At 41.1% G+C, this 16,064-nt stretch overlaps 1 protein-coding gene across 1 annotated transcript in view; it reads right to left on the bottom strand.

Annotated features, from left to right (window-relative positions):
• LOC146975853 (uncharacterized) overlaps window positions 1-15,804 on the bottom strand; it is a 56,226-nt gene extending 40,422 nt beyond the window's left edge. Inside the window, exons 1-4 of the mRNA XM_085795149.1 lie at window positions 15,703-15,804; window positions 15,164-15,321; window positions 9,803-9,905; window positions 704-886 (exon numbers count right to left, since the gene is read on the bottom strand). Coding sequence (XP_085651275.1) covers window positions 704-886; window positions 9,803-9,905; window positions 15,164-15,204 — 327 coding nt within the window. The 5' untranslated portion in view covers window positions 15,205-15,321; window positions 15,703-15,804. The remainder of the gene's footprint in view (window positions 1-703; window positions 887-9,802; window positions 9,906-15,163; window positions 15,322-15,702) is intronic.
• Window positions 15,805-16,064: the final 260 nt, after the last annotated feature.

Genomic DNA, 16,064 nt, shown 5'->3' with positions numbered 1-16,064 from the left:
CTCTCTTTGTCCACCTTTCCCCTTTTGTTTTGTTGATTTGTTTATTTTTGGTTTCTATACAATCAAGAGCCTCTTGAGCTTGTGAGTGTGGAGAGGCCTAGACATAATATGATGGTGGCAATGGATGAAAGGGACAGCAGGGGACAGGACCTCCCAGGCGTGCTGCAGGGGGCCTGCTTGAGCAGGATGCCAGGAATGGCTCTGAGGTCCCAGCGGCACGAGCCTCCAACACTTAACAAGCGCCTAGCAGTTGTCCCTGGCCTTGACCCTGTCTCATCTTAAGACACATATGGAGCTTAGACAGGAGAGAGAGAGAGCGAGCCTTGGGGACGTGATCGTTTACACTCATGTCATAATATAGGAATCTATCCAATACTAATATTTTATAGCGGCTTTTCCATTACATAGTGTTTGACGTATAGTGAATGTTGTCATTTGCACATGTGAATGAAATATTGAAGTTGTTATATAGTTAAAAGTGCTCTAGTTAGGTAGAAGGTAAAAGTTTAGCCTCAGTTATAGGTATGGATATGTATGTATATATGTATGTATGTACATATACGTAGATAGCTATATATAGTCTCATCTTAACATACATACCTAACCCTTACACACACACACACACACATTCAGCTGAGCTGAGGAGATGTGTGTGTACTGCACTGTTAAGACACATTTAACACTGTACAGTTTTGATTCTGACCTTTTTCTTTTGTTGCCTCTTCCCTTGAGAAACTCTGAGGATCTCTGACAGGCAGGCCAGTAGATGTCTTAGCTCAGGGCTTCCTGTTACAAGACCATAACAAGGACACATTCTCTGGCTCCTTGCATGTCCTCTGGGAGGCGGTGGATCACGTACAGGAATCAGTAATGTAAGGCTGCAGGCCTAGAGAGTCAGAGGAAAGAAAATGGGTGCTCATCAAGTACATGTCTCAAAAAAAAAGACTTAGGTTGTATTATAAAAGGTCATAGTCAGCACAATCCTGCAAAATGCAAACCTGCACAAAACTAATGGCAAGGGGTACTTTGAGTGAGTTCACCAGCACCTTACGCACTGCACAGCACTGATACATTCAGTGGGAATGTAAAGTAAATGAGCGATGACTAATATGACTGTTTTTATTTTTTAATGTTTTAGGAGCTATAAAAAAAAATCAAGTTGACTCAAGCCTGGGCCTGACAGCCCTACAGTCTTATAAATATTTCCACATTAAAATTGAACAGAGGAAGAGACATGCTATACTAATGTTTTTATTACTACAGCTTTATGAGTTGCCAAAATCATCTAAGGCTGTTATTATTAAAACCGAGAGGCATGCTGTAGGTGAAATTAGGAAATCTAACAAAGTAGTAAAAATAAAAAGTTTACAACCGACAAAATGAAAACTGGATAAAAGTCACACAAGCCACACATGATAAACCAACAGCTGTTTAGCTTCAGTTGAGCTCATGGCCTGCAGTTGTTTGAAAATGCTATACGCTTTAAAATAAACATTTTCCACATCCATTAAAAAGGAATACCATTAATCTATATTGTTGACATGGATGTCTTTATTTCTAAATGCCCACGACATGCTGCTTCTAAAAGCTGAACCATTAAGAATCAACACTCCACATACCAGCCAGTAAATGTGGTGGAAATTTGCCAAGTGTGGATTCCATGCAAACCGAGCTGCCCAGTCCTCTACTGGCCTGGGAATACACAAAATGCCCCACATGCATTATGTGACACTGAATTGTGCTTTGGAAAACGCGGCTTTTAATGTTTCCCTAATTGGGGGGCATTAATCAATTGTGCTCCATCAGCAGAGGCTAAGAGGGCCTGTAAGCATCTGCCCACCATCCAGCTCTCTGACCCAAGACCAGCTGGCTCTCAACCCACGCTCTGCTGCAAGAAATCACTTTTGACTCCATCAATCAAAGCTACATTAATATTCTGTCTTAAGCAGCCCACTACTTGGACTGGATTCATGGTCTTAATTACCTTAGGCTCTGCCAGAAGAAGGTGACCGCAGAGAGCAAAGCAACTGTATCAGCTCTCCCCCTCTGTCAGTTACCATACATTTATACTCCATCAGGGACCGGGGACTCTTTCAGGCTTGTCCGCTTTGGCTCGTACATACCGCGTACAAAGGACGCAGGGAGGTTTGGGTATCAGAAATCAGGGACAATGGCAACAACTGCACATCTAATTTAGCTCCTTGTTTATCACAAGTTTGTAATCAGATACGGGGCACAATGCTGGGGAGCACAATGGAATGGTGATCAGGGAGCTATTGTTTTTCAAGCTAATTAGCCCTCGGCCATACCTCTGAATCCTCCGAGGTCCACTGCCCCGGAGTTAAATGTGGCTGAAAGTGACATACATCCCCGGTACCATTAAAAAGAGCCTTACAAGTCCATGGTATTTGGGGATGTGTTACATGACGGCCTATTTATCTGCTCATTACATTGCTCTGTTGAACATAGCCCATACTCTGGGAGCCCGGTGACCACACAACAGTTGTTTTTGCTCTAATGTGGTCCATTTATCTGTTGTGCTGCCAACCTACATTGTCTTCCCTACAATTGTCACTCCAACTAAGCTCAAGAGATTATAAAGCGAGCTGGGTGGTGTCAACTGTGACGACATTTAACCATTTTCCACAGCTCCATCTTGGAGGACAATTATATAATTCCCTATAAACAGGGGCATAAAAAAGTATTTCCAATATTGTGAGCGCTGCATGCACAGTTATCCTTTTCAGCTGCTCAATTATTCTCCCTTCCAGGGCAGCCTGCTGAGAGGATTTAACCGTTGATTCAAACATTCAGCACTCAGGGTGGGAACTGCTATGGCCAGAGAAAGCAAGAGTTCCAAACCAGCCTTGTGGAAACAACCTTTGACCTTAAAGCATTAGCCCTTGACCTGCAACAGGTGGAGACAGTGTCTTTCCAGCCAGTTGGACCAAGTGTCAGGGGCTTTCTAGCATCTACTCTCAGCTCGCTGGACAAATATTATCATTTTGCTGAGGACTGCTCAGACAAACATGGTGTAGTCTACATGTGAGGTCTAATAACACATGTTATTGCGGGTGTAAATGCTGTGTCTGGCACTAGTAGGCTAGGTGACTGATTGTTGAAAACAAACCAAACACCTGTTTTACACTTCGAACTCTCCACAATACTGAGGAGCCAGTGAGAAGTGAGTGTGCAGAGACAAAGGAGAATTTATTACAACCTCTCAGGGACACTCAGCTAAAAATAGTGTGTTATCTAAAGCATATAAATAAGGGGTAATGTGAATAATTTCAGTCTATGGAAACACAAGGTGGGCACAATGACACTGATATAAATGAATATAAATCCTATTTTAACCATTTAGTGAAATACATATACAACACAGTGGTCTTTAAAATTTGCAAAATTTTGCATTTGAAACTCAAATTAATTCAAATAAGCGAAGAAGCACAAAGTCTTTATCACGTTTAACAATTATTCCCTTCAACATCTTTCTGGCTTTGCATGAGACACCATGCTGACCTTATTGTTATTAGTAATGGGGCGAGAAGGCACAGAGTGGTCTGTTGGCTGTGGACCAATGGACCAACTTTGATCTGCAACTATGTGGTTCCCGGGGCCAGGCGGCTTCATGGGCCTATGGAGACTACGCGGCAGGCCAAGCTTCCCCAATAGGTGTCGGCGCAATCTCCCTCATCACAGGGGGAATGCACGCAAGTGGCCCTCTGAGACTCCCCCTGCCGTGGCTCTCAGTGGCAAACGAGTTTTAATGGAGAGGTCAGGGAGAGTTCCTGACCAACAGGGCCAGGGGCCAGGTGGCACATCACAGCGTCCCTATGCGCAGCTATCCCCAGAATGCGACACAGTGGCGTCGGCAAGTTTGCCTCTGATCAACAAGGGGGAGGGCTGGGCGTGATAGCGTCGCCAAATGCTATGGCACAGGGCTGCTGTGCCAACTCTCAGTCAGGCCGTTCTGTTTTCTAGTCTGGAGTGAGCTGAAGCAGACGAGCATTTGTCCTCAAACTGCCAAACTAAAATAATTATATCAACAACAGACATGCTCCTATAGTTGTCTTTTTTGTTGGCTTAAAAAAATGTCAGGCAACCACTTAGTATGCCATTGAGTCATGTATTTTGCACTGATCAAAATATTTAAGTAGACATCTTCACCAACTGGACGCCTGACATCACCCTTAGTTTAAGCAACAGCTTTTTTGATGCTGTGCTGAACAGAGAGAAAAACAAACAAACAAATAATATAAGAGAACAAGACAGGTTGACATGGGCCATAGTATCAAATGGACTGTTCATTTACAAAGACGTTGAGTTACATCTACCTAATATGAAGTCCACCTTTCCCAGTATTTTGTATATTGCTCAGCCTAGAGTCTAAAGGAGAAGGTCAGTTTTTCCATACATTGTATTTCATCAGCAATCCTATTTCAGTCATTCCTTGATGGTAGATTTGTCTGGAGATGTAATGGCCTTCTTGCTCGCAGCCAAGAGCACTTTATAAGGATAGTTGTCCTGGACCAACTGGGATTTTACCCAGGTACAGTGTAACCAAAAACAAAAACAAAAAAATCAACTTCTAGTCCAAAGATAGTCTGTATTTCTCCATTCTTGCCAATATGGTTGAATAACGGGAGAGGCCCATGAATATAATGAAAACGGTCTGCCATTGACTGTCCACACTGTTTCCAGAATGTATCCTGTCCCTGGAAATCCTGCTGTTTATCACTCTTTTCAATGTTGTCATGTTACTAAGTCACTGAAGTACGTAACTACCAGCTCCTATTGTTGTAGGTAGGTGCATCTATTTTATCATTCAACATGAGGTAATTTTATTTTTTTACATGCAGCCAAAAAATACAGGATCAAACATCTTTAACAGAGACATCAATGTGACATAAAGCAAACATGTGTGCACGTTGCTGCTGCTGTTGACAGTTAGGAGTGATTCAGTAATGCCATCTACTGGCTGTATGTAGTTTCACTCCTTGTGAAGATCTAAGCATAAAGACCTAAAGAAAAACACATGAGCTGAAATCTGTGTTTTTTTTCTTGTTATTTTTCCTCTGTGCCTGATTGAGATTCACCTGTCAACAGAACAAGCATCAAGTTACACAGTAGAGACTCTCAGCGTCGCCTCTCTCAGTTCATTTATCGTCACTTTAATGGAGCTCAGACCATTCTTGAGAGGAGGACAAGGACTAATTAGACTGCTTATGGCCCACAAAGTGGCTCTGTCATCTAGTGGCCATTGAGGAGAACAAACAGTCCCTTGCCGCTCTCAGCTGCTCGGAGATATTAGAAAAACATTTTGAAACGCCAGCTGTCTTGTGGTTTTCAGTGCACAATCCTCTAAAACCACAAGCCTTGCCGTATAGCAGCATATCTGTCTGCCTCGAGTCAGAAGATCATGAAACCAGAGCCCGTTGTTGTGTACGGTCCAATAAAAAGCTTTGAGGATGACAGCGTCCACTTTTATATGCAACCGAATAGCCTGTTAATGACCTGTTAATAAAAGCAGTTTATTCTAATTTAAAACACAGAGACCTACTCTCTGCACATTTCAACCCAACTAAAGCAGCAAACTCTCACTGAGATATTAAAGCGGCTGTGACGTTATGTCTTAAAGCACAACTAATACACTGTTAACACTTGTTGGGAGGCCTCGTGGGCAGCTCACATATAAATATGATCATTATCTGAAAGAAAGCTATTTTTTGTGCACAGAACTTTATCTTTAATTGCTCTCTAAACTGACATGTAATTAATGACAGAAAAGCTAATGCGTGGGTCGGATTTGTGCCAACTATAGTTAATATGCTAATAAGGAATTTCAAACTATGTCCCAAAATTGATCTGTTGCTGCTTTTAACATAATGTGCACTGCAACCGAAAAACCAAGTTGAGTGCACTTTCTCCTCTTTGTCAGTGCTTCAAACTAATGCACCTGCCAACCCTCATTTCTCTTTCATATTCAAAATCTTGAGACAGTGGCTGCATGGGGGGCACTGCAAGATGTTTTCTCTCAATATATACAAACAGAGGAGAAAATGTAAATCTTTGTTTACACTTACATGATCACTGTGAATTACTAGACGCAGTGTTGCCTGTAAAATGGCGATAATCTCAGCGGTTGACTCCAGAATAATCATTAGTGGAAAAGACAGTGCTGGGTACATAACATTATCTGGTTCCCATTGAGTGAACATTTGTAATTTGCGTAAACAGATGTGCAGCCTAGTTTTTACACCTGCACCGTTTAATTAGAAATGCACACCTCCCCACAGACTAATTCTGTTATTTATCTATTTTGAGGTGGGATGTTCATTTGCACATTGTGTGCATGTAAAATAAATTACTGAGTGTTTGTAATCCCCTGAAACTCCGCTGTAATCCTCAGAAATCAGGCATCACCCAGATCAGTAACAGAGTATTACAGCTCTATAAAGCATTTTATTTCTCAATTCTTTCACCGCGGAATCTCATTTATAGGCACAGACATTAGACTGTTAAGAAATATCTGTAGACAGCTCCTCCAATCATCTTTAGGTAGAGTACTGAATGTAGTGAATGTTCCCATTTAGCCACTCGGGCTCATTTTTGTAGTTCTTACACAAGGACAATAAAAACAATGAATGAGAAAGAAAAAAAAATACACAAACCCAAAACCACAAAACAGACTGAATAGGAACAAGGATACAAGGCTTACAGACAAACCACTGGGTTGAGAGAATGGAAATGAGCAAAGCACCTTTCAGATCCCTACATGTATAGGAGTGTATTCTGTGTGAGCTACCAAAAGCAGCCCTCCTCCTAGGAATTATACAATCACTCTGGCAACAGATGTAGTACATCTGCTATCAGTTTGTTTTCTGCTTAACAAAAACAGCACCGAGGGATGAAGCTAAGCCATGTACAGTAACATCAAGACAGGCATCACTGGTTTTGAGCAAGTTGTAGAAACTTAGTGATTTCTGCTTTTCTTTTTAGGGCTGTATCTGTGGTGGAAACTATGTAGAGTAGAAAAAAATGAAGCCATGGATATTTACTAATTGTAGACCAAATTTGCACTTTGTGACTCCTGAACCTGAACTGCATTAGCCTTCTACCATTGGAAGTACAGGCCTGAGGTTTGTCTCAAATTAGATTCTACTAGGAACAATATATCCCAAGTAATTATAGAAAAAAAAAGAAGAAGATGAAGATGATATACCGAATATAAATTGAGAGGACAATTATACCAACTATGGCTACATATGCAGAAGCCTGGATTTTAACATTTTCTCAATTTGTCTGACTCCATCCCTAATTCCCCCAAAAAGACCAATTATAATGGCTTTATATAGCTACCAGGAGCTTCAGGGGGACAGAAGTCAGTGTGTAGTGCATGCAGACTACAAACTGCCTACACACAGTAAGTGACACTGAGCAGCTTGACTTCTGATCCCCGAAGAGCGGCACATTATTCAGCATCTTGTTGCACTAATTTGCCTTTCACGCAGTGCACGCTCGGATGAGCTCCAGCACACACTGGGGTTGTAGGAACCTCAATGTGAAATCATCAGCTATAGAAAGCATATGGGAACGTTTGCCCTACCTATTACATCTCAGCTCTGTCAAGGAGGTTTCTGTGCAAGAGTAAAGTAATAAATAAAAAGCCTGACCTTGATCATCTCTTCAGCAGTGCTTTAAGCTCAGATAAAGCTAAGATCAAATGCAAGGATTTATTCTTCTTGCTTCCTTCCACTAAAGCTGACAGGTTCTGAATTATGATATAGTAAAACACATGGGAAATATCAAATGAGGTCCATTTAAAGCTTTTCATTCGCCTCCATAGGGCCGCTGCTAGTTGGAAATGAGGACAACTACCACGTTCAAGAACTTTCACCACAACGTTCATATAACACAAACTGTTAGTGCTGTACATAGAAAGTAAGAACAAATAATAAAGACAAAAACAAACGATAATAATAAGTTTTAAACTAAAAAAAATGTCACAACACAGGTGGCTCTTTGCAAGTTTAGGGAGGACAACGATGTAGAGGCAGAATCTGTGCACCTACACCTACACTGACTTTTTTTGGCAGCCCCTTCAAGCTCACTCACCAGATAGACTGTGCTTCCTTTCCTCACTCATTTATCACTCCAACCATGTGTATGTGCGTGTGTGTGTCAGACAGATGTGATTTTTCTCTACTGCTCCAACAGATGGAGCTAGTGCTGCACTGCAGAGCACTGCTGAGACCACACTGTTCAGACAGCTTCTTCCCAGATGGCCAAAGTGAACATTTGAAGAGCGGCTCGCTCTCTCGCTGTTGAGGACGAGATTCGTACATGACAGCGTGAGGGTCACTTTCTTGCTACTTGAGTTGTTATGTGTAGACGGAAGAGAGAACGCTCAATAACCATGGCACCAGACACATTTTAATGCTGCTTTGTTGCTCTGACTGCTTCTTTCTGTGCCTTGAATGCCATCTTCACACAAAAGCTGGTTTGTATGCCTGTTTGTATCCATGTAATAGTACCATCCCACTCGCTTTAATCTTCACTTCTGTTGACTGTGTGCCATGGCCGTTTCAACAGCTTTAAACTCATTAGAGCGAAAAGAGACATATATTGTGCAAATGTGAGAATATTTAGTTCATGGCTTAAACCTGTAAACAACATATTCACACATTTGTATGTGTTATAAATAAGTTTGAAATACACAACCTTTTAAGCAGGATATTGTGGCAGTAAATCAGTAACTAAATTCGTCTAAGTGCATATATACAGTACATATTGTTGACACATTCCTCTATTTATTCCTATTTATACACAGTACCCAGTTACCAGTTTTGATAAGATACTTTATCTATCAAGAATAAATCATTGTCAGAATCATTTCATGAGAAGAGTGGGAAAAAAAATCCAACTTTATGGGCAACAGTGTAGTGACTTTTCTTGTGCTAATGGAAAGCTGTCTCTTTTTTGATTGGTTTTCATGATGACATTTATGTTATTTATATTCTCATACAGGGAAAGTGCACACACAGAAAGAAAGCACACACTTTAACCTCTGGCAAAAGGATGTATTTTCAACTCATTTGGTTTTACAAGTGCAGGTCAAATTTGTGAACAGTATGTTGTGCAGTATGTGCACTTGGGTAATATCTGATTGTAATTCTGTTTCTGCTTCAGATTCTGGCAACACTGACAGCAGGGTATTGATCAGACCAGAATAATACAGTACATTCTGACACACAATGTTATTTGAATGCTGAACAGAATATTAGAGATGCTCTTCGTCCCTTTAGTTGAAAAAGAAACTTCACCAAATAGTCTCAAACCAACATAATGTTGAAAAGAGTGTCAATGAGAAGCTGATTAAATCGCACTGTTTGCATAACGTGTGTCAGTGACCTTCAGCAATTTGACACATCTGAGAAGCCTTCATTATAGCTGCGCACAAAGCCCGCTGTTTAGTCTTCATTTTGAGATAATGAACGACATCCTCTACAAAAAGAAAAAAACTGAATGTTGAGGATAGTTGAGACAGGAAGCTATGAAGTCTGGGGCTGATTCGCTCGTGCTATGCATATCTTTTATATAAGGAAGCAAACAAACCAAAGAACCCTTGTGACGATCCCGCAAAGACTGGCTTCGGTGATTCTCCCTACACATTAGCGCTGTTATCTGATGCAGAATGTGACGTGCTTTGTTTTGCAATCGTCACATTTGCCTGCACAGCGAGAGGACAAAGCCTTCAGAATCTGATTGAAAAGATTTATTTTCTGCACTTTTCAATTACCTCTTGCTTGACGTAGAAGCCCATCTCCCACACAGTGCGACAATCCAAGGATGTGGAGAAAAAAGAGCGGCAGTGAAGATGGAGAAGAAAAAAGAGATGCATCCTGTTGACACAAAAAAGAGAATGGAATGTTTTCTAAGTTCATGACATTCCTGAGACAATCAAAGTGAATACCAAGGCTAAGCTTTTGACTAACATGCCAGTCAAATATCTTCCCTGTGCACCTGCTTATTCATGCAATTATCCATCAGCCAATCATGTGGTAGCAGTACAACGCTCACAATCATGCAGATACAGGTCAGGAGCTTCAGTTAAAGGGGACATATTTTGCTAATTTCTGCTTCTTGACATGGTACCTTGATGTCTAAGAGTAATGTTAGTAACATGCTTTGGCCAGAAAAACCAAAAGATTGAACACAGCTGGGTTCTCTACACACCAGTTTCACAGCTCTGCTCTAAACGGTCGGTTTAGAATCTTCGCTCTGGTAGCTGAGGTAACCATGGGAGCGAGGGCTTGAATATTCACATCACCCGGCTTGTGATGTAATAAGTCGGGTGAAATTAAAACGGCTTGTTAAGAGACACATTTTCTGACTATGGCAGTTTACAAAATGTTGACGTAGTTGTCAAAACTGACCTTTAAGGGGTGAGGAGGCACTCCGGATACGCAAATACACATACTAAAGCAATGAAAAAGTGAGTTTTGCATAATATGTCCCCTTTAATGTCCACACTGAGGAAAACAAATCTGATCACAGAGATTTTGACTGTGACATGACTTTTGGTGCCAGACGGGCTGCTTTGAGTTTTTCTGGGAACTGATGATCTCCTGGGATTTTCTGGCACAACAAGTCCCTGGAGGTCTCAGGATGATGCAAAGAACAAAAAAACACCCAGTGAGCAGGAGTCCTGTGGAAGGAAAGCCTTTCTTTTTATGAGAGGTCAGAGGAGAATGGCCAGACTGGCTGGAGCTGACAGAAACGCTACAGTAACTTAGATAACCACTCCTTGTAACTGTGGAGAGGAGAAAAACATCCCAGAATGCACAGCAGCTCAGAGCTCAGGGTGGATGGCTTACAACAACAACAAAAATCACGTCTGGTTCAACATGAACAGAAATCTGAAGCTGAAATGGGAACATATTCACCAAACTGGACAGCTGGAGACTTGAAAAACGTAGCCTGGTCTGATTAATCTAGATTTCAGCTGAGGCACGCACGTGGTGGGGTCAGCAGTATGAATCAATAGACCCAACCTGCCTCGTGTCAAATCCACAGGTTTTCTTAATAGTTATCAATCACAGTTTGACTGCCACTGTGGGTGTTGTTGCTGACCATGTGCATCCCTTCATGACCACAGGTTACCACCTTCTATTGGTACGATGATGCACCGAGTCACAACCGAAAACTCTTCTCAAACTGTTTTTAAAAAAATATTTGATAGACAAGGTGACGTAAGGGACAAATACGTTACAACACATGGACTAAACATACAAACAGTTGACAACGTGAAGTTACGATGATATATGTAGGTAGTATACGTGTATGTGTGTGTAGATGAGAGGCATGTGGAGTGGTATTGCCGGTATATATATATAATATGGTATAGAGGATACAATAAAAATAAGTAAATGCAGTATAAAATGTAAAGAAGAAAGAAAAGAATAGATAATAATAGTTTGCATTCATCTGCAATAAAATACATGTATTCAGATAGTATTGTGCAATATAATTAAGCTCAAACTGGTTTTGTGAACATGGCAATGACTTCCAAGACCTTCAGTGGCCTCCCCCATTCACCAGATCTAAATGCAGTATAGCATCATTGGTAGAACATGAGCGCATTCAGCATAAATGTGCAGAACTGATGTGATGCAGTCATGTCAACATGGACCAGGCAGTTTCCAACATCTTGTGGAATGCATGCCATGAGGAAATTAGGATGTTTTCAGAGCAACGGGACACATCTGCCAGTAATAGTATGGTGTGTGCCTAATAAAGAGTGTATGTTCAAAGCCCTTTATGAAAGCTGACTGAGGCTACATTTATACGGAAATGATCAGAACAGAAAACGCAAAAGTGGCATCGCGTCTTCACTTTTTATTCCACGTTTAGACGAGCGTTTTTGGGGTGGAAATCTGCGTGCATACAGTGACGCAAAAAAAGTCTGTGGAATTCATGCACGCCAGGTGCCTTGGTGGCAGTGTGCCACTCAACACACAACACCACCAAGTCCGCACACCTGTGTTTTCTTCTTCTTCTTCTTCTTCTTCTTCTTCTTGATTTCCGGCAGGCTGTACGCCGGCGATTGTAATGCTGCCCTCCGTGCCCTCCTCAGGTCATAGCAATCAGAGCAGAATTTTTTCGTTTTCACCCTTTACACGGAGACGCCACGCAGGGTGATTTCACTTTTTTGCGTTTTCATGCTCCCAAAACGCCGTCGCCGTCTAAACGAAAGGCACATCCGATGAAATATTTTGCCGTTTTCATCCGCGAGCGTTGTCGTGTAAACAGGGCCTGAGTTTCTAAAGTGACTTTTGTCCTTATGTTTACATAAACAAGCAATGGCACTGATGATAAAACTTTGACCCAGTTTCTTAAATGAGTTCAAAAGCAAAACTCCCTGTTGTATTTCTCCCACTTGCTACTACTATATATTCAGAAATTAATGCAGGGGTATCAGAGGCAAAAACACTCTTGGTTGGTCTATTTTGCATGTATGGCCTCAATGAGAAACAGATACTAAATGTGTCCTTGCAGGGAAGGAATGAGGTTTGCAGAAGCTACTGATGTTAGCCATTGATATGCACAGCAGTATATTTTTTTTCTTCCCTTTTTTTGTCTCTCCACACTAGAGACCTCAACTTCTGCTTTTAAAATGAACCGCCCACCTCAATCAATGAGTTAATTAACATATTCTAAACTTGCTCCGAGGAGTGTTGACGAAACTTAACACCAATCTTCAGCCGCAGTCAGTTACCCTGTGGGATGAAGACAGTTCCCAAGGTCATACTAATCAGACAGCTGATTTAAATTATATTCTGCCTAAAGGGCTCTAAAGAAGCAACAGTGAAGACAGTCCACTATCAATGAACGTTTAAAGAGAGAAAAGCTGCCGCTCTTGCACCCCGACACTTCTGTCATGTTTGTCAAACTAAGCTGCTCTCTGCTACTTGATTCTCTTGAAATGCCGCGGTGGAAACTCATGCGGGGCTTTGTTTGGTTTGCAGTGAAATCTGTGTCTTCTCAGACGAGCTCCTCTGAGCATGCAGTGCAGACTTGCAGATTCTCTTTTTCAGTGTAGCTTGCAGAAATCGCAACATTACGCTTTATTTGCAAGAGAGAAGTCAAGGGAATCGGTTACCAATCATGCTTTTGAAGTGCTTCTCAGCCTCTGCTTCCTTTCTCCAGCACCCGTGCCATGCTGCCCTCTGTCAGACTGAATGCTCTTTTCTCTTAATAACTTCACTGACGAGTTCTTTCTCTTTCTCTCACGCTCCTTTCTCTCTCGTACTCTCTATTCCTCTGTCACAAATGCTTACCCTTTAGGAGGGTTTTCTTTGCATCATCTGACAACCCCTCTCAGTGTTCAAGAGCAAGAGAGGTATAAAAAGGAATCATGGGCTTACACTTGCCCTGACAAGCATTCAGATTAAATATTTAGCTGCTGAAATGTCCTAATTTCTGAGGGTTTTTCTTGCCCTAAGGGGAAGTAGATGTTGGGGTTAGGGTTTGGGTTAGATGTTGGGAATTTCACTTGATTCTTTAACTTTAACATTATTTTAATAAATATTTTAAAACAATGCTGTCTTTTAGTATCATATCAGGGCATTTGAGCGTAGCAAAGGGCTACATAACTATCTACAACTTGTGAAACCAAGATGGGTTTTTACGTAACAGTAATAAAACATGGTGAATAAGCAAAACTATACACTGCAGGACATACTATGAGGGTTGCAAAAATAAAAAAAACCTGGAGTGACCAAGAAGGTGTAATGTTAATGGGACCAAAGGGGGTTTGTTTTAACAAAGAGGGGCCACATAGGTTCATTTCATCAAGTCATGTTAGCAAAGCAGCAAGCAGGCAGGTGATATAACCATGGTCCCATGGTGACACTGTTATTGCCTGTGAGTGCACAATGGTAGTGTTTGATTTGGGACAACACTGCACTATTGAAGTTCACACACTATGCTGGTTAGTACACTGTACACATTGCATCCACCATCGCTCCATACTGCAAAGTAAATAAATAAGGGTACAGACAACAACATGAGATGACATTTGATAAGTCTAGTGCAATGGTGCTGGCAAAGTGCGAAATCCAACTCTGAACTATAAATCTAAACTTACATGGAAACTATCTGCAGCAGTACTCCTGTTAATACCTCGTCTCGACCATGAATCAACCAGCTTAACATATCAGTCTGGACGATATACCTCCAGTGAACAACGTTTCTGAAGGTCAAAAGTCCAAAACAAGAACCATCAGAGCAAAGTTGCAACTTTTCAACTTGTTTTTTGTCCCTTAAGGTAAAATCTCGACTGTGCTTCACTTGCAAAGAGAAGAAAAACCTCGACAAGTCAGAGAGGAAAGTCTTCACAAAGTGAATACTAACTTTTCTGTGACTTGATTTTACACTATTATTAAATATTAATAATTGGCAGATTATGAAAGCTTTATTACAAGAACTCTGAAATTAGTGTGGCAGAATATCAAAAGAGTTTTATGAGAAGCTACGGACTGCACAGTGTATTGGGTGATATTTAATTTTCATGTTATCAAGGAGGTGTATGGAGAGACGTGAAAGCTCTGGGCTATGTCATAAAAATGCCAAGGCTGAAAAACTCTGAGTTAGTGGGAAAATAGAAAACTGTGTTCAGTGTAATGCCATCCAAAGCCAAAGGCCTTTAACAAATTCCTTACTTTACCTGCATGAAACATTTAGTCCTCTATGTTTGTTGAGATAATGTCAGAAAGGAGTTCATGCAACCATGGGAATAATCTCTTACTTTGGAGCTGTTGACTTTGATGCGTGTTCTAGTTTTCTGTACTTTCAATGTGATGCAATCCAATAACGTGCCAAAAAAGCTCAGATCAAAAATGACCAAAGTCTTGAATTATCCTGTGTCACTGCTTTATATAAGATAAAGCAACATAGTGCTCTTGCCGCAACTGAAGGAGAGTCAGCATTAGCTTGCTTGGTACAGTACCATCCCCTATACCTCATGTCCTCCATAGACTCACCAGCTCAGCCTCAGGTTGAGGAGGCCCTGACCTTGCGAGAGTTAGAAACTGATCCAATTCACACTCTCTGTGATCTCCTGTTTAATAATTGGGTAGGGTAGAAGTAAATGTCCCACCTCACATGACCCTTCTGTGAGCTAAGTGCCCTGAAATCCATTGCTGCCTGTCCGTACTGGCTGGGTGATGTTGACGATCAATCTGTCTTTTTCTCCTAACCCCACACTTGGATTTTCCCATCATCTCACATAACGCCTCCGCATCACCTCTCTTAGTTCTGGTGAAAAAGAAGTATATGAGTGTAAAAGTGTAAGTGAAAGAATTCAATAGGGGAAGGGAGTGGGGTTGCCACAGTAAGTGGGTATTGGTCAAAGGATATTGGTGGTAGCACATCTTCAAATGCCATAGGTAATTTGTGTAGTACAAAAAAGTGACTATACAAATGTTACTTTAACACAACTTGAGCAATATTCTATAAAGAAAGCTTCAGCCTGTTAATCAAATGTTTATGAGTGTTTTGATATTTCAGGATGATATGTATTTATAGAAGCCCATTGTCTATGTGGTTAAACACACTAGCTATAACATTGGCAAGCAAAAAAGGCTGATGTTGGATTGTAAATCAATTTTGTTCATTCGCATTCAGAGTGTACTTGACCTGCAGTGGTAATGCTCTTGCCAAAGAAAATGTTGCTGGCATGATGACCTCTAATAGACTCCAACATACTGGTGGCTCTAATTGTGCCAGAGTTATCCTTTTCTCTCCAGGCTGCAAATAGGAAGAAATAATTGGGTGGCATAAGTTTGTTAAGCAGGACTAGGCTATGATGTGTGTATGGGTATGTTCAGTTCAATTTTGCCAGCAAGTGTAGTGTAGTAATACTTGGTCTAGCTGAGTGCACCTTTGAGCCAAAAGAAAAAGTTAGTTAGGATAATTTCTGGAGTCACAGCAGAGATATTATAAACCTTGCTGTCTGCATTTGTGTTTATTCCAGCTTGTAATAGCTAAAACCATTAATT

Source organism: Trachurus japonicus, chromosome 13, assembly GCF_045865225.1.
Source record: "Trachurus japonicus isolate A0001 chromosome 13, Traja_1.0".
NCBI lineage: Eukaryota > Metazoa > Chordata > Actinopteri > Carangiformes > Carangidae > Trachurus > Trachurus japonicus.
This window is presented reverse-complemented; position numbering and strand designations above follow the sequence as displayed.